The sequence below is a fragment of the Erinaceus europaeus genome, chromosome 1 (assembly GCF_950295315.1).
Source record: "Erinaceus europaeus chromosome 1, mEriEur2.1, whole genome shotgun sequence".
NCBI lineage: Eukaryota > Metazoa > Chordata > Mammalia > Eulipotyphla > Erinaceidae > Erinaceus > Erinaceus europaeus.
Window position 1 is genome coordinate 20,226,037 of NC_080162.1, and position 22,673 is coordinate 20,248,709.

At 41.0% G+C, this 22,673-nt stretch overlaps 1 protein-coding gene across 7 annotated transcripts in view; it reads left to right on the plus strand.

The window, feature by feature from the left end:
- Positions 1-6,730, plus strand: part of CCAR1 (cell division cycle and apoptosis regulator 1) — a 64,860-nt gene extending 58,130 nt beyond the window's left edge. For all 7 annotated transcript variants that reach the window (XM_060196364.1, XM_060196475.1, XM_060196526.1 and 4 more), the window contains 4 exons: positions 2,230-2,350; positions 2,436-2,621; positions 3,979-4,184; positions 5,918-6,730. In XM_060196364.1, the coding sequence (XP_060052347.1) occupies positions 2,230-2,350; positions 2,436-2,621; positions 3,979-4,184; positions 5,918-5,977 (573 nt within the window). In that variant the 3' untranslated portion in view covers positions 5,978-6,730. The remainder of the gene's footprint in view (positions 1-2,229; positions 2,351-2,435; positions 2,622-3,978; positions 4,185-5,917) is intronic.
- The last annotated feature ends 15,943 nt before the right edge of the window (positions 6,731-22,673 follow it).

Consider the following 22,673-nt stretch of genomic DNA (forward strand, 5'->3'; position numbering starts at 1 on the left):
CAGGGCTGCAGGTGTCTCTGTCTCTCTATCACGCTGTTCCCTCTCGATTTCTACCTGTCTGTTCAATAAATAAATGAAGATAATTTTTTTATTATTTATTTATTCCCTTTTGTTGCCCTTGTTGTCTTATCATTGTAGTTATTATTGTTGTTGTTATTGATGTCTTTCTTTGTTGGATAGGACAGAGAGAAATGGAGAGGGGAGGGTAAGACAGAGAGGGGGAGAGAAAGACAGACACCTGCAGACCTGCTTCACCGCCTGTGAAGTGACTCCCCTGCAGGTGGGGAGCCGGGGGCTTGAACCGGGATCCTTAAGCTGGTTCTCGCGCTTAGCGCCACCTGCGCTTAACCCACTGCGCTACCGCCCGACTCCCGAAGATAATTTTTTAAAAAAGAAACATCTATACACTTTAATGTATTTTTTAAAAATTTTTATTTAGTTTATTTTAGTGAGAAAGAGTAGATACAGAGGGAAAGGTACTGAGAAAGAGACCAGAACATTGCTCAGTTCTGGTTTATGGTGGTGCTGGGGATTCAACCGGGGACTTCAGAGCATCAGGCTTAAAAGGCTATTGCATAACCATTATGCTATCTCTCTAGCACCAAGTAATGTGTGTTTTTTTTAATGTGAGAAATGTGCGATGAACATCATGTTAAAATTTTTAAAGATTGGGGGTCGGGCGGTGGCACAGTGGGTTAAGCGCACATGGCGCAAAGCGCAAGGACCAGCATAAGGATCCCGGTTTGAGCCCTCGGCTCCCCACCTGCAGGGGAGTCACTTCACAGGCGGTGAAGCAGGTCTGCAGGTGTCTGTCTTTCTCTCCCCTTCTCTGTCTTCCCTTCCTCTCTCTATTTGTCTCTGTCCTATCCAACAACGAACAACATCAACAATGGCAATAATAATAACCACAATGAGGCTACAGCAACAAGGGCAACCAAAGGGGGAAAAAATGGCCGCCAGGAGCGGTGGATTCATGGTGCAGGCACTGAGCCCAGCAATAACCCTGGAGGGAAAAAAAAATTAAAGATTTTATTTATTAATGAGAAAGAACCAGACATCACTCTGGTACATGAGCTTCCGGAAATAGACCTCATGCTTGAGAGTCCAGTGCTGTATCCACTGCGCCACCTCCTGGACCACCATGTTAATTTTTTAATTATCTTTATTTATTTGATAAAGAGCCAGAAATTGAGAGGGAAGGGGGTGCTGGAGAGGGAGAGAGACAGAGATACCTGCAGCACTACTTTACCACTTGAAAAGCTTTCTCCCTGCAGTCGGGACCAGGGGTGTGAATTAGGGTGTGCTCAACCAGGTGTGCCACCACCCAGCCCTGGGTTAATGTTTCTATCAGTGTTAGACTTTTTTTGTTTTACAGAAAAATATTTTCAGATGATAATTTGGATTTCAGGTATTTATTCCGTGAGAGATTCAAGGGTGGAATTTATATTATTTGTGGGTGTGGGGGAAGGAAACCAGAACACTGCTCTGATATTTGTGAAACATGGGGTTAAACCTAGGGCCTCAAGCATGCATGCTTGGAGCTCTACCACCAAGCTGCCACTTTGGTCACTGGATTTTTAGACATGTAGAAAAGATAATAAAGGCTGGATAGTGGTGTACCTGCGAGCTTGCTCATTAACATTGGGGGGGCCCCAGTTCAAGTCCCCAGTTCCCACCTGTCATGGGGAAAAAGCTTCATGAGCATTGTTATAGTGCCTCCTCGCTACCTTTCTCTCTCCTCCCCTCCCCCTCTCCCTCTCCCTTTCCCTCTTTCCTTCCCTCCCTCCCTCCCTCTGGCTCCTCTTATCAGAAAAGGAAAAATAAATAAGATGCTGGGAAAATGGATCAGTAGCAGTGTCCAGAACTTGGATACATGAGATGTGGAGTTTGATTCGTGGCGCCATGTGTGCCAGAATGGTATTCTGGACACCCCCCCCCCCATAAGTCTTGTAATTGAGAGAGATCTGGATACCTAAGGAAACAAATGCCCTTCCTGATCACCATAGTGAGAAAGTTGGAATACAGGAAAATTAAACTTACTTAAAATTTTTAAATGTGTTTACGTGCTGATGGTAGAAAGGACTTACGTTGGTGATGGGAGATACACAGACAACTATCATGGGAAAATAAGAAATTCTACTTAGCTGACAATAAGCTGTCTTACAGATCATTGTTTCCCCTCGAAGTGATTGGAAAAGGGAAATAATTGTTTTCTTGATTGCATGACAGATAAAGAAGCTTCTCAATAAAGTAGTACTGCGTGAATCTTGCTTCTACCGGAAATTAACAGACACCTCAAAGGATGAAGAAAACCATGAAGAGTCTGAAGCCTTGCATGAAGATATGTTAGGTTAGATTCGATTATTTTATATCTCTTTCTTGTTACAAAGAAGAAAAAAGCAACTTATTGAAATGTAGTATCGTTTGTATCATAGGAAACAGGTTGTTGCTTCCAACACCAACAGTAAAACAGGAACCAAAGGATGTAGAAGAAAATGTCGGCCTTATTGTGTACAACGGTGCAATGGTAGATGTAGGAAGCCTCTTACAGAAATTGGAAAAGAGTGAAAAAGTCAGAGCTGAAGTAGAACAGAAACTACAGTTACTAGAAGAAAAAACAGGTGAGGGTCCCCGCATTGGACACGTTGATACTTTGAACACCTGTGAAATGTCTGTGTGTTCACATACATGCACACCCGCGAAGCCACACCTTGTGATTCAGAATAGGCATAGAGTGTGACTTACTCTCTACTGTTTCTGCTAGAAAGTATAAAAATAGTACAGCTTTTTTTTTTTTAAATATTTTATTTATTAATGAGAAAGATAGGAGAGAGAGAAAGAACCAGACATCACTCTGGTACATGTGCTGCCGGGGATTGAATTTAGGACCTCATGCTTGAAAGTCCAGTGCTTTAGCCACTGTGCCACCTCCCGGACCACCAGCTTTTTTTTTTTTTTTTTTTCCCCTTTTGCTTCCCTTGTTGTGGTTATTGATGTCGTTGTTGTTGGATAAGACAGAGAGAAATGGATACAGGAGGGGGAGACAGAGAGGGGAAGAGAAAGACAGACACCTGCAGAGCTGCTTCACCGCCTGTGAAGCGACTCCCCTGCATGTGGGGAGCTGGGGGCTTGAACCGGGATCCTTAAGCCAGTCCTTGTGCTTTGCGCCATGTGCGCTTAACCCGCTGCGCTACAGCCTGACTCCCTGGAATGATTTCTTAATAGCATCTGCTGTGTATTAGCACACCACCATCTTTAATCTCAACAGTTTTCATTCAGTTTCAGGACTCAAAAGGATTGCTGTTGTGCTTTATAGCTATTGAAGTTGACATTCGAGCTGGTGTGAGGCAGGCTAGGTTGTAGAGGTGCTGATCTCTGGGCGCCCTGCATAGTACAAAGACAACAAGATGGCATGGTATGCAGAGCATCTCTCTTGTCAAGTGCAGGGCACAGGAGAAAGCCCTGGTGCTATGCTGTCTCTCTTTGTGTCTGACTAAAAAATAAAATAAATAGTCTGGTTTATTGCACCAAAGTAAAAGACTCAGGTGGGGGGAGGGGAGAGTACAGGTCCTGGAAAAGGATGACAGAGGACCTAGAGGGGGTTGTATTTTTATATGGAAAACTGAGAAATGTTATGCATGTACAAACTACTATATTCACTGTCAAATGTAAAACATTAATCCGCAATAAAGGAAAATAAATAAAATAAAAAATAGTGACCCAGAATGGCAAATCCACTCATGCCTAGGGCCCCAACTCTTAAAAATAAGTTAAGTCAATGAGCATCATCAATGGTGGAGTAGAACTCTGACTTCTTTTACTCATTTTAAAAACATCTCTTTAAAAAGGAAAAAGATACAAAATTGACATTTTTGGCTATTTTAAGGAATTACATTATTTTTATTTTCCTTAATTTAGCTTAAATATTTTAGCTTTAAATTTTTAGGGATTAAAATGTGTATTTTTACCTTTTAACAGATGAAGATGTAAAGACCATCTTGAACTTGGAGAATACCAACAAAAACCTCTCTGGTGAACTTAGAGACGTTAAAAAGGACCTTTGTCAGTTACAAGAAAACTTGAAGATTTCGGAAAATATGAATTTACAATTTGAAAACCAGCTCAACAAGACAATCAGAAATTTATCCACAGTAATGGATGAAATCCACACTGTTCTCAAGAAGGTTGGTGGTTTTTTATTTTCAATGTTTTCGTAGTTTTTGTTGTTGCTGTTTTGTTGTTGTTGTTGTTGTTTTTCTTACCAGAGCACTGCTTAACTCTAGCTTGTGGTGTAAGGGATTGAACCTGCGACCTCAGTCTCATCCATTAAACTATTATTTGTAACCATTATGTTGTCTTCCCCACCCCTTTAAATTTATTTCTGCTAGTTTTATTATTACTGTTACTGATTTCACTAGGACCATTCTTTCTTTTTTTATTTTTTTTATATTTATTTACTTATTTTCCCTTTTGTTGCCCTTTTTTTAAAATTCTTGTTACTAATGTCATCGTTGTTACATAGGACAGAGAGAAATGGAGAGAGGAGGGGGAGAGAAAGATAGACACCTGCAGACCTGCTTTGCTGCTTACTGGGATCCTTGCACCGGTCCTTGCGTTTTGCATGCTTAACCCACTGAACTACCACCCAGCCTCCTCCCCCCCCCCCCCAGCAATTTTATTTTTATTTGGGAACCAGAACTAAGTTTGTACTTGAGAAAGAGAATTTATTTTTTTATTATTTATGTATTAATGAGAGGGATAGGAGAGAGAGTAGGAGAAGCAGACATGACTCTGGTACATGGGTTGCTGGGGAGCAAACTTAAGACCTCAAGTGTGAGAGCCCAACACTTTATCCACTATACTACTGCCTGAACCACTAAAATCAATTATTATTATTATCATTTATTTATGTTTCACTAGTTCACTACTTAGCGCTGGCATTGAACCTGACAGTCTATTTGTTATAACCATTATGCTATCTCTCCCATCAAGTCAGTTATTTTTTTAAATTCATTTATGTTGAGCAGAGTTAAGGAACTTTTAAAAAATATATATTTATTTAAGAACTTGGGCCTGGGCAGTTGAATGCCCTTTACCAAGTGAAAAGACGGGTTCAAAATGACCTCTGAGAGCAGTGGATTCGTAGTGCTGGCACTAATCAACCTGGTGACAATTTAAAAAAAAAATTAAGGATGAAAGGGGAGTCGGGCAGTAGTGCAGCGGGTTAAGCTCACGTGGCACAAAGCGCCAGGGTCCGCAGAAGGATCCCGGTTCAAGCCCAGGGCTCCCCACCTGCAAGGGAGTCGCTTCACAGGCGGTGAAGCAGGTCTGTAGGTGTCCGTCTTTCTCTCCCCCTCTTTGTCTCCCCCTTCCTCTCCCCATTTCTCTCTGTCCTGTCCAACAACGACATCAATAACAACAATGATAATAACTACAACAATATAAAAAACAAGAGCAACAAAAGGAAATGAATAAATATTTTTTAAAAAGGAAGGAAGGAAGAAGAAGAACTTGCTTTTATAGTTGTCTCCAGGATTTGTTTCCCACACATGATACAGAGGGAGCTGATGGATTCTCTTTGCTTCCTTGTGTTTGCTATCATTATCATTACTACCGCCACCACCGTCATCATTTTAAGAGTTATTTATTATAAGATAGGGGAGGGGAGGTAGGGGAATAAGATGAATACAAGAGAGAGAGACTGAGAAAGGAAGGCCACAGACATGGACACGAACACAAACCAGAGCATCACTCTGTCTGGCGCGTGATAACGGGGCATTGATCAAACTCAGGACCTCATGTATGAGAATCCAACACTATCCACTACACCACCTCCTAGGCCAGTTGTGTTTATTATTTTTAAGATTAGATTTAAGGGAATCTGAAAGTCACCGTTTTCTTGTCTGTTGTTCTTTAGGATACTGTGAAGAATGAAGATAAAGGTCAGAAATCCAAGGAGAACGGTGCAAGCGTATGACAGAGTCCGTGTTGTGATTGGGAATTATGTTAAATAATGTAACATAAAATCATGATAATGTTTGACAGTGATGCATGTTTGATTCTAGTAGTATAAATGTTAGTCCAAATGATGTATAAAGTTTTATGAATGTGAGAGTTTCTGCTTTTGAAAAATTGCTTGTAATTCCTGACATTCAAAATATTAAACACTCCTTGAGTGAAGTAATTTTGCATTGCAAAATGTTTTAGGATGAACTTTGTTATAGTTTCAAGCACAATAAAGTTCATCACTTTAATGGATAGCAGTATTTAATTACCAAATGTCTAATACCTAGAAAGCTGCAATTTTATTTATAGAATTATTAGGTTTTTAATCTTTTACTATTTCAATATAAACCACACAGTAGCATGCTGCTTAAACTTTGCAAGTTTTTGAACCAGGATTTCTTACTTATTAAAAAAAAAAAAAAGTCCTCTCTTAGACTATTAGTTTATAAGGCATTAAAAGTTCAGTTCATCCAAAACAAAGTAGTGGCCCGCTACCATTATTGTTGTATATGTTATGTTTTGCCTAAAATTAGTAGTTCTGACTATGTTAATGTTACTCTTTAATTAATTTTCTACTTTCCAGAATAGCATCTATATTTTCCTTTGGAGGGGTTTTGAAAAAAAAAATTGTAGTGTATGTCAAATGTACAGTTTAGTACCACACCAGTAGATGTCAGTGTGATGGTTTAAGTTAAGCCTTGTTTAATTAAAAATAATTTTTTTTTAGTCTGTGTACTTCCTTCAGAATTAAAAAAAAAAAAAAAGATAAAAACTTTTTTTTTTTTGAGAACATTGTTTTACTCAGCTGTTTATTTTAGGAGTATAATTTCACACTTCTCATGGTATGTGTTATCCCTTCATAATCTTAATGAGTGCACAAAAGTTGATTTACTGTTGAGTGAAAAAGGTAAGTAAAATGTAGCTGGGAAGCCATGGTTCTGTGGTTAATTCTCACCCAGAAAACTCTCTGCAGAAATGTCTGACAAGATCTATGCTTTTCACAACTTGCTTGGGTGCTCAGATGCTGCTAAACATCCTGCTCTTTCTAGAAAAAGTTCAGAGTTCAAATAATTCTCTCATTCTGTTTGGTGACTACATAGAATTATTATATTTAGGAAGGTCGGGTGGTAGCACAGCGGGTTAATGACATCAGTAACAAAAACAACAAGGGTAACGAAAATGGGGGGGAAATAGCCTCCAGGGGCAGTGGATTTGCAATGGCGGCACCAAATCCCAGCTATAAACCTGGAGGCAAAAAAAAAAAAAGAAAGAAAACTATATTTATTTGTTAGCTTATTTATTTATAAAGCTCTGCTCAGTTCTGGCTTATGGAGGTGAGGGGCTTGAACCCAGGACCTTTGTTGTCTCAGGCATGAAATGGAAGTCTTTCGCATAGCCATTTTACAGCATCGTGCTACCTCTCCACCACACCCAAAGGTCGTGGGAGAACAGGCTTCTTGTTCTCCCAGATATTAAACTGTACTCCTGCTTGTAAGTGGACTCAAAACTGATCATCCAAACCAACACTTTGAGAGGGCTTGTATTTTTAATAGGAGTTCTGCTAACAGGTATTCATCCTCGGAAATATATGAGTCTGTCCAGAGTTTCCCAATGGGAACAAAAATGTTTTTTGGTCCTTGTTGAGGTAACTCGTTTCTGGCTTCTCATCGAATTCATGCCCACCCCCTTCATGTTTCCTAAGTGGGTATTTTAAAACACCTATTCTTTATTAAGGTGTTTAAAGCTTAAAGATACTTTGAAGTCTAGATTTAGATATTTCAGTCTCCTTATAAATACTTGGCTCTTGGCATTGTTTTACAGTGTCTTGAGAGCATATGGCTTTTAAGTCTACCAGGTTTAGAATCCATGTGACTGATCCTGACAGCAAAGAATGCCATAGATTCTGATCTCTCGCCCACCTTTATTGTACTACCGCAGCTTTATTATTGTTAATATGCACTCAAGATGCTTCTTTGTGTGAAGTTTGCTCGAGACTTTCAGACTGGGAGGGAGGGGGACTAGTCTGACTTGAAAATAGTTGTTTTTTTTTTAAGACACATACAAAGAGCTCCTAGCACCATAGCTTCTTTGGTCCCATAACTCCTCTCATGTGCCAGGGCTGGAGCCCAGGCCTTGTGCGTGGCAAGGCACCTGCCCTACCCAATAAGCTATCTCTCACTAGATGGATAGACACCTACATACTACTTATAAAGCAGAGAGTGAAAGAGATCACAGTACTACAGCTTCCTTCAGTGTGCTAAGGGTTGGGTTCAAGCCTGGGTTGCACACATGGCGATGTAGCGCACTATCCAAGCGAGCTATTTGCCATCCTTTCCTCTATTTTTATGACCCTTCCTTGCCCTAAAAGTTCTTTGAATTGCTAAATAAAATGCAAAATCACCGTTATTACATACATATGTGGTCTGACAGTTGATACTGTAATGTTGCTCTGTCATATTAAGCAAACGACTTAAGGCACAGGGAGTGACTAAATGTGATCTACAAGAAGACAAATAGGTCTTTGGGATACAGTGGATGGAACTGGAGAAGACTCTGCTCGGTGAAGCAAGTTAGGAAGTGAAGGACAATTATAGAACGGTTTCACTCACATGCAGAAAACACAATTGAATATACCAATGTGAATAAAAAAACCACTGTCAACTTATTTTCAAGACTGTGGTAGAGCTATGGTGGTTATCGATGGTGATGGGAACACAGACCTTATAGGAGTTATGAGAGTGGTGAAAAAAAATAATAAATTTTTTAAAATAAGTAAAAAAGAAAATAAGAGTCATTAAAAAACACTCATCGTGATATTCAAAAATTTTCACATTTAAAGAGAGAATGTATGAATAATTTGCATGCTGTGGTTAACAATAACTCTAAATTTTCAGATTTAAGAAAGGCCAAAAATATAAATTAGTGTTTGGATTAGTTTGCTGTGACAATATCTCCTTTCTTCAGGCATAGAAAGAACAAAATATACTTCTGACATAATAAAACATTAATATTTAATGTCCTTTTTTTCCCTCAGATAATCCTTTAGAAAACTAGTTCCTGGCCGCATAAAGTCTGTTTGCTGTTTCTGGCTATAACATACATATTTAATCAAAGGAAACCTTTTAAACCATTCTCCTTATGGCAGAGAAAGCTAGCCAGGGGCTGCTACGCTCACATCTTTCCATCTGTTAACTTACCTCAGGGTCCTTACCAGCTTTGCAAATTTGGGAGATATTCACTTGGCAGTGAATGTATAACTTTGGAACCATCACTGTAAGCATTTGGCTTTCTTTTCTTTTTCTTTTTCTCTTTTCCCTTTTTCCCCTCTCTTTTCCACTACTCAGCTCTGGCATATGGGACTGAACCTGGGGCTAGGGAGCCTCAGGAATCATGAGAGTTTTTGTATAACTATTATGCTATCTACCCCCTTCACTATAAGCATTTGGAAATCAAAATAAGAGTGAGGACTCAACAATCCTAAAACTGATCCTGAGTCCACAGTTAACTTTTTAAGCATCTGGCTATCTTTGACTTCCACTGATGGGGCTCTCTAGCAGAATGCAGCTATAGGTCACCTTATGAAACTGAAACTCGGGCAAAAAGCTGCAGTTGACAAGCTTATTTGCCTTTCAGGGCAGTCAGCATCACTTCAGTAATATTCCTAGTTTATTATTTTACCAGAGCACAACTCAGTGTGGGCTTTGTTGATGTGAGGTTTATACCTGAGACCTCCAAGCCTCAGAAAAGTCGTCTAGGCTCTCTCTCTGGCCCTGTGTTGTAAATTACTAAGCAGGACTGGGAGATAGCTCATCTGATGAACTCATCATGCTAAGCTTACCATGCATGAAGACGAGCCCTCACGCCACTAGCAGACACCATCAAGGGCACCAGGGCAAGTTCAGGGACTGGACTGAAGCAGTGCAGTGTGTGTGTGTGTGTGTGTGTGTGTGTGTGTGTGTGTGTGTGTGTGTGTGTGTGTGTGTGTGTGTGTGTGTCTGTCTGTCCCTCTCCAAAATAAATGAGTTTTGTTTGTTTATAAAAGGGATTTTATAGGGGAGTCGGGAGGTAGCGCAGCGGGTTAAGTGCACGTGGCGCCAAGCGCAAGGACCGGCATAAGGATCCCGGTTCGAGCCCCCGGCTCCCCACCTGCAGGGGAGTCGCTTCACAGGCGGTGAAGCAGGTCTGCAGGTGTCTGTCTTTCTCTCCCCCTCTCTGTCTTCCCTTCCTCTCTCCATTTCTCTCTGTCCTATCCAACAACGATGACATCAACAACAATAATAAATACAACAATAAAACAAGGGCAACAAATGGGAATAAATATTAAAAAAAAAGGATTTTATGTAAGTTCACCCAGGAGCTAGGGAGATAGTAAAGTAATAGTGGGCCAGATTTGCATGCCTGAGACCCCAGGGACACCAGGTTCATTCTTCAGCACCACTGTGTGTCGGAGATAAACTGTTCTGTCTCCCAAGTAAACTTTAAAAGCATATTTTTAAAATTTTCATTTATTGACGAGACAAATTCGAGAGGGGGAGGGGAAGATAGGGAGAGCACCAGAGAGACACCTGCAGCACTGCTTTGCTGCTTGTGAAGCTCCCCGTAGGTGGAGACTAAAGGCTTGAAAGCGGGTGCTTGCGTATGATACTGTGTGCACTCGACCAGCTGCACCACCTGCCTAACAAACTAAAAATACTTTTTTTTCCTCCAGGGTTATTGCTGGGCTCGGTGCCTGCACCATGAATCCACCGCTCCTGGAGGCCATTTTTCCCCCTTTTCTGTTCCCCTTGTTGTAGCCTCGTTGTGGTTATCATTACCATTGTTGGTGTTGTTCGTTGTTGGATAGGACAGAGAAATGGAGAGAGGAGGGAAAGACGGGGGGAGAGAAAGACACCTGCAGACCTGCTTCACCACCTGTGAAGCGACTCCCCTGCAGGTGGGGAGCGGGGGGCTTGAACCGGGATCCTTACTCCGGTTGCACCACATGCGCTTAACCCACTGTGCCACCGACCGACCCCCTAAAAACACATTTCTTTAAAAAATTATTTTTATATTTATTTTCCCTTTTGTTGCCTTTGTTGTTTTTCATTGTTATAGTTATTGTTATTAATGTCATTATTGTTGGATAGGACAGAGAGAAATGGAGAGAGGAGGGGAAGACAGAGAGGGGGAGAGAAAGACAGACACCTGCAGACCTGCTTCACCGCCTGTGAAGTGACTCCCTTGCAGGTGGGGATCCGGGGGCTCGAACCGGGATCCTTAAGCCGGTCCTTGCACTTTGCATCACGTGCGCTTAACCCACCGGGCTACCGCCCGACTCCCTAAAAATACATTTTTAAGGATTTGTTTTAATGATTTTTTTTCTTTTTTTTAATATTTATTCTCTTTTGTTGTCCTTGTTGTTTTATTGTTGTAGTTATTATTGATGTCATCGTTGTTGGATAGGACAGAGAGAAATGGAGAGAGGAAGGGAAGACAGAGGGGGAGAGAAAGACACCTGCAGACCTGCTTCACTGCCTGTGAAGCGACGCCCCTGCAGGTGGGGAGCCGGGGGCTCGAACCGGGATCCTTATGCCGGTCCTTGTGCTTTGCGCCACATGTGCTTAATCCACTGTGCTACCACCTGACTCCCGATTTTTTTTTTTTTTTCAAATGGAGCACCTGTAATGGAATACTTCCAGGTACATAGCAGCTTCTAGGCCCAATTTTTTTTTTCTTCAGGTTTTCACAACTCTAAGCTGACTTTTCAAACAGACAAGAAGCTGTGCTAGGGGAGGCAGGGACTAAGCTCGACCCTGGCTCACACAGCCGGCAAAGCAGCACACTATCTGAGAGACCTATTCTGCTGACTCCAGGCCCGATTTTCTTTCTCCTTCCTTAAAAATGTATTTTTACTCTGTTTGGCAGGTGGTGAAGCTGGTCGAGTGCACACATTATCATATGCAAGGACCTGGGTTCAAGCCTTTAGTCTCCACCTACGGGGGAGCTTCACAAGCAGTAAAGCAGTGGTTGATGCCACTGTTGTTGGATAGGACAGAGAAATGGGGAGAGATGGGGAAGATGGGGGGGGAGAAAGACAGACACCTGCAGACCTGCTTCACCGCCTGTGAAGCGACTCCCCTGCAGGTGGGGAGCCCCGGCTTGAACCGGTATCCTTACGCTGGTCCTTGCGCCTTGCGCCACGTGCGCTTAACCCACTGCACCACCGCCTGACGCCCTAAAAATACATTTTTTTAAAAATTATTTTTATATTTATTTTCCCTTTTGTTGCCTTTGTTGTTTTTCATTGTTGTTATTGATGTCATTGTTGTTGGATAGGACAGAGAGAAATGGAGAGAGGAAAGGAAGACAGAGAGGGGGAGAGAAACACAGACACCTGCAGACCTGCTTCACCACCTGTGAAGCGACTCCCCTGCAGGTGAGGAGCCAGGGGCTCGAACAAGGATCCTTATGTGGGTCCGTGCGTTTAACCTGCTGCGCTACCAGCCAACTCCCAGGGAGTGACAACGGCTTTTAAGAAGACCTTTAGGTCAGGTCAAGTGGTGGCACTGCACCTTGTTGAGCGCACATTACTATGTGCAAGGACCCAGATTCAAGCCCCCAGTCCCCACCTGCAGAGGGAAAACTTGATGAGTGGTGAAGCAGCGCTGCAGGTGTCTCTTTGTCTCTCTCCCTCTCTACCTACCCTCTTGATTTCTGGCTATCTCTATCCAATAAATAAATAAATATCATGCCAAAAAAAATTACTTCATTTAATCCCATTTCCCAGGTTTTTAAAATTTATTGGATAGAGACGAAAATTGAGAGGGGAAGGAGGGCTAGGGAGGAATAGAAACAGACACCTACAGCCCTGCTTCACAACTAGTGAAGCTTTCCCCCTGCAGGAGGGGATCAGGGCTTTGAACCCGAGTCCTTGTGCACTGTAGTGTGTGCTTAACCAGGTGTGCCAGCACCTGGCCCCCTTTCCCAGGTTTTCGAAGTATGACATTTCCACTATGATTATCTGGCATTTATTCTGATAATTGCAATCAGAGAAGAGATGGAAATGTCATAGTGTAGGAAATGTCTTAACGGGCTGGGAGACAGCTCGGCCTGTACAGCGCACACTTTGCTGTGCTTGAGGACCTGCATTGGAGTCCTTGCCGGCACACAGGACACCAGGCAGGGCAAAAGGAAGCTGCGTGCACAGAGGAGCGGCGCTGTGGCTTTCCTCTCCCCACCCTCCATGTCACCTTCCAACAAAGGAAAGAAGATTCAACTGGTGGAATCATGCAGGCACCCTCTCCAATGCCGCATGAGCAAAAAGCACAGGAATATGAAATCACAAAATTGTCCTTAAACTTGGGTTCAAATAACTTGATTTTTTTTTTAAGGTTTTGTGATACTGGGAAACAAATTTGGGACCTCGTGTGTGCCCAGTGCTTTATTCACTACACCACCACCTGGGCAACAGTCTCCTCTGATTTTCAGGAATTACTCCTTTTCTAAAAAGGCTAAAGAATTACAAAAATTCATAGTGATAATTGAAAAATGAATGAACTAGAAGAGTTCATGAAAAAACTACAGAGAAAGTCACTTTTTTTTTTCCAAGCCAGGATCTTACCCATGTGAAATTTCACTGTTCTGGACCAAAATTTTCTTTAGCTAGAGAGCTGGAGAGAGAAAAGGAGAGACATCATAACACTGGAGTTTTTTCAGGTTCATGGCATCTCCTATGTGGTACTTGAATTCAAATCTGGGCTGTACACCTGGCAAGGTAGCACTCTACCCAGTGAGCTAGCTTGCTGGCCTTGTGGGGGGAGGGGAGGGAGAAAAACACTGCATGTAAGTGTTGGCTTGGCAGATAGTGTGCTGTGCTTGCACTCACTAGGCCCCAAGTTTGAACCTCTAGCACTGCATGTCCTGGAGCAATATTCCGGCCCTTCATGAAACATTAAAAAATAGAAAAATCATTAAGGGCTAGGAGACCTGGAAGGTGGTTCAGTGGATCACGGGTTGGCCTCTCAAACAGGAGCTCCCGACTTCCATTCCTGACACTACATGTTCCAGAGTGATGTTCTGGTGATCTCACTTCTCTCTCTTTCTCTATTTATTTATATTATTCAAGGAGGTCACTCAGTAGAATATGCACATTGCTATGCTTGAGGACCTGGGTTCAAGTCCCAGTCCCCACCTGCAGAGGATGCTCCTTTTAAGGATTAAGACAAAGGGGCTGGAATGTAGTTCACCTAATAGGACACGTGCTTTGTTCTGTGCATGGTGGAAGTTAGTACCCTGATGCCGTACAGGAATACTGCTGTGCCAGTGGAAGTTTTAGTGCTGCAGTATTTCACCCTCACTACGTATGTATCTGAAATTAAAAGAATGAAAAAGTGATTTGGGAGCAGTGAAATCAAGCAATTAAGAGACCTCAACACTTCCAGGAAGAAAAAAAAAGTAGATACGCTGAAGCAGGTATGAATTTAAAGTATAACACGTTCATGAGCTAAACTTTATTGGAAAATTTACCAGATGATACAACTGAAATTTTCATTTATAAAGTCAATATTTTTAAAGACATTATGAAAAATAATACAATGAAAACCAAGTTTAAGTGCATTACTCTTTATCTGAGAGGACAGAAAAATTGGGTGAGGGGAGATAGAAGGACACCTGCAGACCTGCTTCACTAGTGATGCTCCAACTCCTGCAGGCGAAGACTTGAGGAATCAAACCCAGGTCTTTGCACATTGTCACGTGTCTGCTCAACCAGGTGCACCACTGCCTAGTCTCCATCCTAGTTTCCTTATTTTTATAATAAAGGATCATTAAACATCATTTAAAGATTAAATGTGCTTTTGTGTTCTTAATTTTTTTCCCAAATCTACTTATTATTGGATAGAGACAGAGAAATTGAGGGGGAAGGTGGAGAGAGGGAAAGAGACACCTGCAGCCCCGCTTCACCACTCATGAAGCTTGTTTCCTGAGGTGGGGGTTTGAACCCAGGTCTTTTTGCACTGTAATGTATGCGCTTAACTAGGTGCACCACTGCCTGGCCCCATTTGTAATCCTTTAACTCTAAAAAATCCTATTTAAAATAGTTTCAGAGGAGGACTTCCGCAGGCAGACCTACGAGCAGCAGCAGATCGCTTTCTCTCCTCTCCTCTCCTCTCCTCTCCTCTCCTCTCCTCTCCCAGATCAACTAGGAATGCCAAAGGAGACCACTCAGGACCGAAACAAGACAGGACTAGAATGACCACAGGAACCCAGTAAATCACCGGTGAGTACAAACACGTGTGGCTGGTGACAGAGAGGAGAGAGGGGCCTAAGGAGAGATTAAGTGGCTGCTAACAGTTCAGCAGTTTATCAGTGGAGACATCACCTCCAGTGTGCTCCACCAACAAGGGGACAGCTGAAGGGAGGAGAGGACTCCCCAGAGACTCACCAAGTGCAACTCTGAGTCTCCATTGCTACTACCCTCAGAATCTGGAGCAGTGACAGGGAGGGACACCAGGGGACAGAGATCTAACCAGGAAACTCAGGAGAAGACCTATACCTCCGTGGCATAGCTGAGGGGCTGTGAAAGTCTCTTTACATAACCACTGGATTATCTCTGCCACACCCTGCTTTATCTCTTGGTCAGGAGTCAGTGATTAAGCTAAGAAGCCTATAGATAGTTTAAAAGCCTATTGATAGTTTAAAATCCCTCAGGCTCCCATAGCCTACAGGGAAGAAAAAAAAAAAGAGGCTTTAAAACCACTGAGCTCAAACTCAGGGATTAAAATACTATTGAAACAACTATTTTAACTTCCACCACTGTGAACCCTTTAATTAACTTACTTAGACACAAGTCAATCAAGGCAATAGTGATCAATAATTTGAAAAGTACTGATAAAGGGAACTCATAACATATAAAATGGTTAAAACAACAAGAAGAAATATTGGAGAATCGAACCAGGACAAGAGTCCAGTTAAAAGTCCTCCAGAGTGTGAAACACAAAATAACGAGTTCAACATCCAAATATTAGCTAAGGAAATAATAACAGGAGTGAGTAAAGAATTTGAAAAAATTGTAATCAGAAATACAGGAACAACAAATGAGACTATGGAAGAAAATACTAATTATCTCATGGTTATTAGAGAGCTGAAAGCTGAAATCGCTGAGCTAAGAAGGCTTGTTTAGCTGAACAAGCTAAAACACTATCAGAACAGGGCAACAAAATAGATGAACTCCAGAAAACAGTAGAGGGCAGAGAGAATAGAATCAGTGAGGCTGAAGACAGAATTAGCAAGATTGAGGAGGAATTAGAGACAACTAAAAAAGAAGTAAGAGATCTCAAAAAGAGATTAAGAGATGCTGAGAACAACAACAGAGTCCTATGGAATGACTTCAAAAGAAACAATATACGCATTATTGGCATACCAGAGGAAGAAAGAGAAGGAGAGGAAGAAAGCATTTTCCAGGCCATAATAGCTGAAAACTTCTCTAGTCTAGACAACATCAAAGACATAAAGATTTAAGAAGCCCAGAGGGTCCCAAACAGAATTAACCCAGACCTAAAGAGACCAAGACATATCATACTTAGAATGAAAAGGAATAAGGATAAAGAAAGGATCCTGAAGGCTGCAAGAGAAAAACAAAGAGTCACCTACAAGGGATAACTCATAAGATTAGCAGCAGAATTCTCCATACAAACACTACAGGCCAGAAAGAGAATGGCAAGATATCTATCGAGTGCTCAATGACAAAGGCTTTCAATCAAGAATACTATATCCTGCTAAGCTGTCATTCAGACTAGATGGAGGCATCAAAACCTTCTCAGACAAGCAATAGTTGAAGGAATCAACTATCACACCTGCCCTGAAAGAAGTTCTGAAAGGTCTCCTATAAACAATCAGACCACCACAAATAGGACATATATCAAAACACTCTAAAACTCTACAAGAATGGCGTTAACATATCTTCAATCTTTGATATCAATAAATGTCAATGGCCTGAATTCACCTATTAAAAGACACAGAGTAGGAAGATGGATCAGAAAACACAACCCAACAATATGCTGTCTACAGGAAACCCACCTAACTCAACAAGACAAACACAGACTCAAAGTGAAAGGATGGAAAACTATCATACAAGCCAATGGCCCACAAAAAAGGGCATCTCATATCTGACACGATAGACCTTAAAATAGATAAGATAAAAAAAAAAGATAGGAATGGACACTACTTAATGCTCAGAGGCTCAGTCAATCAAGAGGACTTAACAATTATTAACATCTATGCACCCAATGAGAAGCCATCTAAATACATCAAACTTCTACTGAAAGAGCTACAGCAATATATTAACAGTAACACAATCATAGTAGGGGACTTCAACACCCCATTCTCTCAACTTGACAGATCATCCAGGCAGAAAATCAATAAAGACATAAGGGAGCTAAACGAAGAGATAGATAAACTAGAACTATTGGACATTTTCAGAGTCATTCATCCCAAGAAACTGGAATATACATTTTACTCAAATCCACATGGGTCATTCTCAAGGATAGACCATATATTAGGCCACAAAGACAGCATCAGCCAATTCAAGAGCATTGAAATCATCCCAAACATCTTCTCAGAGACAGTGGAATTAAACTAACACTTAACAATCAACAAAAGATTAGTAACAGTCCCAAAATGTGGAAACTCAACAGTACACTTCTTTTTTTTTCCCCTCTCCAGGGTTATTGCTGGGCTCGGTGCCTGCACCATGAATTCACCTCTCCTGGAGGCCATTTTCCCCCTTTTTGTTGCCCTAGTTGTTGCAACCTCATTGCGGTTATTATTGCCATTGTTGACGTTGCTTTGTTGTTGGATAGGACAGAGAGAAATGGAGAGAGGAGGGGAAGACAGAGAGAGGGGGGGGGAAGAGAAAGATAGACACCTGCATACCTGCTTCACCGCCTGTGAAGTGACTCCACTGCAGGTGGGGAGCCGGGGGCTCGAACCGGGATCCTTACACTGGTCCCTGCGCTTTGCGCCACGTGAGCTTAACCCACTGCGCCACCACCCGACCCCCAACAGTACACTTCTTAACAACTTCTGGGTCAAAGAGGAAATCAAGGAAGAAATCAAAATGTTTCAAGAGTTTAATGAAAATGAAGACACAAGCTATCAAAATATTTGGGACACAGCTAAAGCAGTCCTAAGAGGGAAGTTCATAGCTATACAAGCACACATTAGGAAACAAGAAAAAGCACAAATAAACAGCCTGATTGCACACCTTAAAGACCTAGAAGAACAACAACAAAGGAACCCTAAAGCAACCAGAAGGACAGAAATCACTAAAGTTAGGGCAGAAATAAATAACATTGAGAATAAGGAAACCATACAAAAGATCAATGAAAGTAAATGTTGGTTCTTCAAAAGAGTAAACAAAATCGACAAACCTTTAACCAGACTCACAAAAAAAAAAAAAAAAGGGAGAAGACCCAAATAAATCGGATAGTAAATGAAAGAGGAGATATCACAACAGACACTGCAGAAATTCAACATATCACGTGAGGCTTCTATGAACAACTATATGCCACCAAGCTAGAGAACCTGGAAGAAATGAATGATTTCCTAGATACCTACCAACTTCCAAAACTAAGTAAAGAGGAAGTGGATAACATGAACAGGCCCATCACAGCTAATGAAATTGAAACAGTTATCAAAAATCTCCCCCAAAATAAAAGTCCTGGACCAGATGGTTTTACAAATGAATTCTACAAAACCTTCAAAGAAGAACTAATACCTCTACTTTTAAAAGTCTCCCAGAAGATTGAAGACACTGGAATACTGCTTTCCAGCTTCTATGAAGCCAACATCACTCTGATACCAAAAGCAGACAGGGACACAACCAAAAAAGAAAACTACAGACCAATATCTCTGATGAACATAGATGTGAAAATATTGAACAAAATTCTAGCCAACCGGATACAGCAGTATATCAAAAAGATTGTTCATCATGACCAAGTGGGGTTTATCCCAGGCATGCAAGGTTGGTTTAATATATGTAAATCAATCAATGTGATCCACCACATCAACAAAAGCAAGACCAAAAACCACATGGTCATATCAATAGATGCAGAGAGAGCCTTTGACAAAATACAACATCCCTTTATGATCAAAACACTCCTAAAAATGGGAATAGATGGAAAATTCCTGAAGATAGTGGAGTCTATATATAGCAAACCTACAGCCAACATCATACTCAATGGTGTAAAACTGGAAGCATTTCCACTCAGATCAGGTACTAGACAGGGCTGCCCACTATCACCATTACTATTCAACATAGTGTTGGAAGTTCTTGCCATAATAATCAGGCAGGAGCAAGGAATTAAAGGGATACAGATTAGAAGAGAAGAAGTCAAACTCTCCTTATTTGCAGATGACATGATAGTATACATGGAAAAACCTAAGGAATCCAGCAAGATGCTTTTGGAAATCCTCAGGCAATACAGTAAGGTGTCAGGCTACAAAATTAACATTCAAAAGTCAGTGGCATTCCTCTATGCAAACACTAAGTTAGAAGAAATTGAAATCCAGAAATCAATTCCTTTTACTATAGCAACAAAAACAATAAAATATCTAGGAGTAAACCTAACCAAAGAAATGAAAGACTTGTATACTGAAAATTATGAGTCACTACTCAAAGAAAATGAAAAAGACACAAAGAAGTGGAAAGATATTCCATGTTCATGGGTTGGAAGAATTAACATCATCAAAATGAATATATTACCCAGAGCCATCTACAAATTTAATGCTATCCCCATCAAGATCCCAAGCACATTTTTTAGGAGAATAGAACAAATGCTACAAATGTTTATCTGGAACCAAAGAAGACCTAGAATTGCCAAAACAATCTTGAGAAAAAAGAACAGAACCGGAGACATCACACTCCCAGATCTCAAACTGTATTATAGGGTCATTGTCATCAAAACTGCTTGGTACTGGAACATGAATAGACACACTTGCCAGAAGCCATTTCTCTGCTTGATAGAAGCTAAGCCTTGAAACAACAGAAGCCCTCAAGATAAGTTTCTAATTCCCATAGGAAGGATGTTTGCCAGAAACTAAGTGACATACCATATAGTTATAGTGACATACCATATAGTTATAGTTTAACAGAAATAGTTGCAAGGGACCCTCCACCATGATCTCTGCCTCCCCTTTCCCCCTATGCTCCCCCTTCCCCAAAGCCTTAAAATGCCTGTGAACACAATAAAATTTTGCAGCTTGATTAGAAACCTGTCTTGCTGTCATTCTTTCATGTCTCTTGTCCCTGTCATTCCAGGTCCTTAGGTTCCTAGCCCCTGTTCACCGCCCCGCTGGCCGGGGCATTCTGGCGCCCGAACGTGGGGTGAAGAAGCCTTCTGGACCTAGGAACACCGCTGATGAAGAGGGTAGGCCTACCTGAATTCGAGTCACCGCGGCCGAGGGGGTAATGCAAAGACTCACATAGATCGCCACGGAACTACCCGACCGTGAGTCGCATCTGGAGGAGTGTCACAGCGGCTGAGGTAAGCAATACCATGGGACATGAATTTAGCAAACAATACTTGTTCATTAAAGGACTCAAGGAGTCCCTCAAGACACGAGGAGTAAGGGTTAAGAAAAAGGATTTCAAGAAGTTTTTTTTTATTTTGTGAGTGATGTTTGTCCATGTTTTCTCTTAGAGGGGACTATTGATGAAAAAAGATAGGCTAGAGTAGGAAACTGTTTAAGAGATTTTTATGAAACCTTTGGTCCAGAAAAGATTCCAGTCCAGGCTTTTCTTATTGGAATTTAGTAAATTATATACTCAAAGTCTATAAGCGTTGTCCTGATGTACAGTGAGTCATGAGAGAGGGAGAAAAAGTCTTACAGGGACACTCCCGGCCACCTTCTGTTTGTGAGTCTGTTTCTATTCCCATGCCTGATTCAGGAGACCCGCCCCTGAGGCCGCCTGCTAAGTACCCTCCAGTTAAGATTTACCCCTCTTTGACAACCTTAACACCCCCCGCAACTAGCATGAAAAACAGCTCCCCTTAGATAATTAATAGAAGAAAAATGAGAACATTTACAATTAGTTAAATAACTATGGGCTCTTGATTTGTCATTATCTTAAAACTAGCCAGCCAAAAAAGATCCAGGTTTTTCCCTCTGGCTTCCCCCAGAGCTCTTAGAAAGCGTTAAACCAATTCTGAGTGAGATCTTATCTGGCTAGCAAGCTATTTAGAGAAAGAATGAAATCAATCAAACAAGACGTTCTCTTTAACTTTAAAAGCTATTAATCAGAGAACCAGTACACACTTTTGATAGAAATTTAATGATTTGTTTCTTTAAAACTGTAAAATGTACCTTAGCCTAGAAAAGAACTTTCAAATATTTTTCTCCACGCTTCTCAGTGCGTGGTGGTAAACTAAGCCCACCTGTTCTGTCTGTGCAGCCAATCACGGCACAGAGCTACTGCTCCACAGATTGGCAAAGACTGCAGTCAATCATTCCCTAGCCACTAACGCCCCTCCTGGGGGGGTAGAGAGTCTGTGAGTTAGGAATCCAAAAACCAAAGCGGTTTTTCAAAGGGAAATTTTTCTTTTCACCAAGAATGTCTGTTTTAAGCCTGTACCTTGTTTTCATTAATGTGTGGTAACCCCTAAGTAACTAAAGTTTGTTTTAAGTTTTAAATAAGATTTAGTTAAGCTAAATGTGGTTTTAAAGATCCCGACTCATAGAGTTGGCACACCTTTACCAGAGTAAAATATAGGACAGTTTTGTCCTTCTGATAGCTAATATCAGCATCAATTCATTAGTTAAAAGATTTTCTGAGATCTCTAGGCATGGTAAAACGCCTCTGCAGTCTCTCTCACTCTTGTAAAAAATCTAAATATTACCAGCACCCCAATACCAACTGCCACTGTTTGTTAATTTGTTAATTCCATGCTTGAACTGGCTTTCTAATAACCCAGTCAGTGTAGAGCAGTGGCCTTGCCAGGAAAAAAAGGGTTAAACATGATATTCCTGGCCTGATAAAAAATTTTTATTCAACAGATGTGATTCAACAAAATTATTTAGTGAAAAATGGTCATCTAAAAGAAATGTTAACAGTAAAAATTCATTTTAAACATTTCAGCTATAAGGTTTATTTTAGCTTTTTAAGTAACCTATCCAAATCAAAGTGAAAGATCAATTAAGTTGTGTACCCACCCTTGTTCATAGCTGCCCTAAGGGTGTGATAGCTTTGTGATAAACAAAGATCCTAACAAACAAAGTTTAACATTTTACTTAAAATTGTTTAAGAGTGGCTTGGGTTAGTAAAAGATAACACAATGGTTATGTTAATTATTTACATGCCAGAGGCTTTTGCTCTGGTTTTCCTCTTTATATCTTTCTGCTTTTAAAAATTATCTGGTTTGTTTTAAGACGCTGTCAGAGATTTATTCTTGACAAATGGTGTTTTTGGTCTTTGTTTTGGCAAATCCTGATTTAACAAAATTATTATTTTGAACATTTATGCTATGAGGTTTTATTTTAGCCTTTTAAGTTGCCATATTAGAGTTCTAAGGAGCAAAATCTATTAAGAGTTTTATATCTATGCTTACTCATGATAGCCTTGTGATGAGTAAAGATCTTAGTAAACTAAAGGTATAATAGTGTGCTTAAACTGTCTAATCAGTTTAAAATAA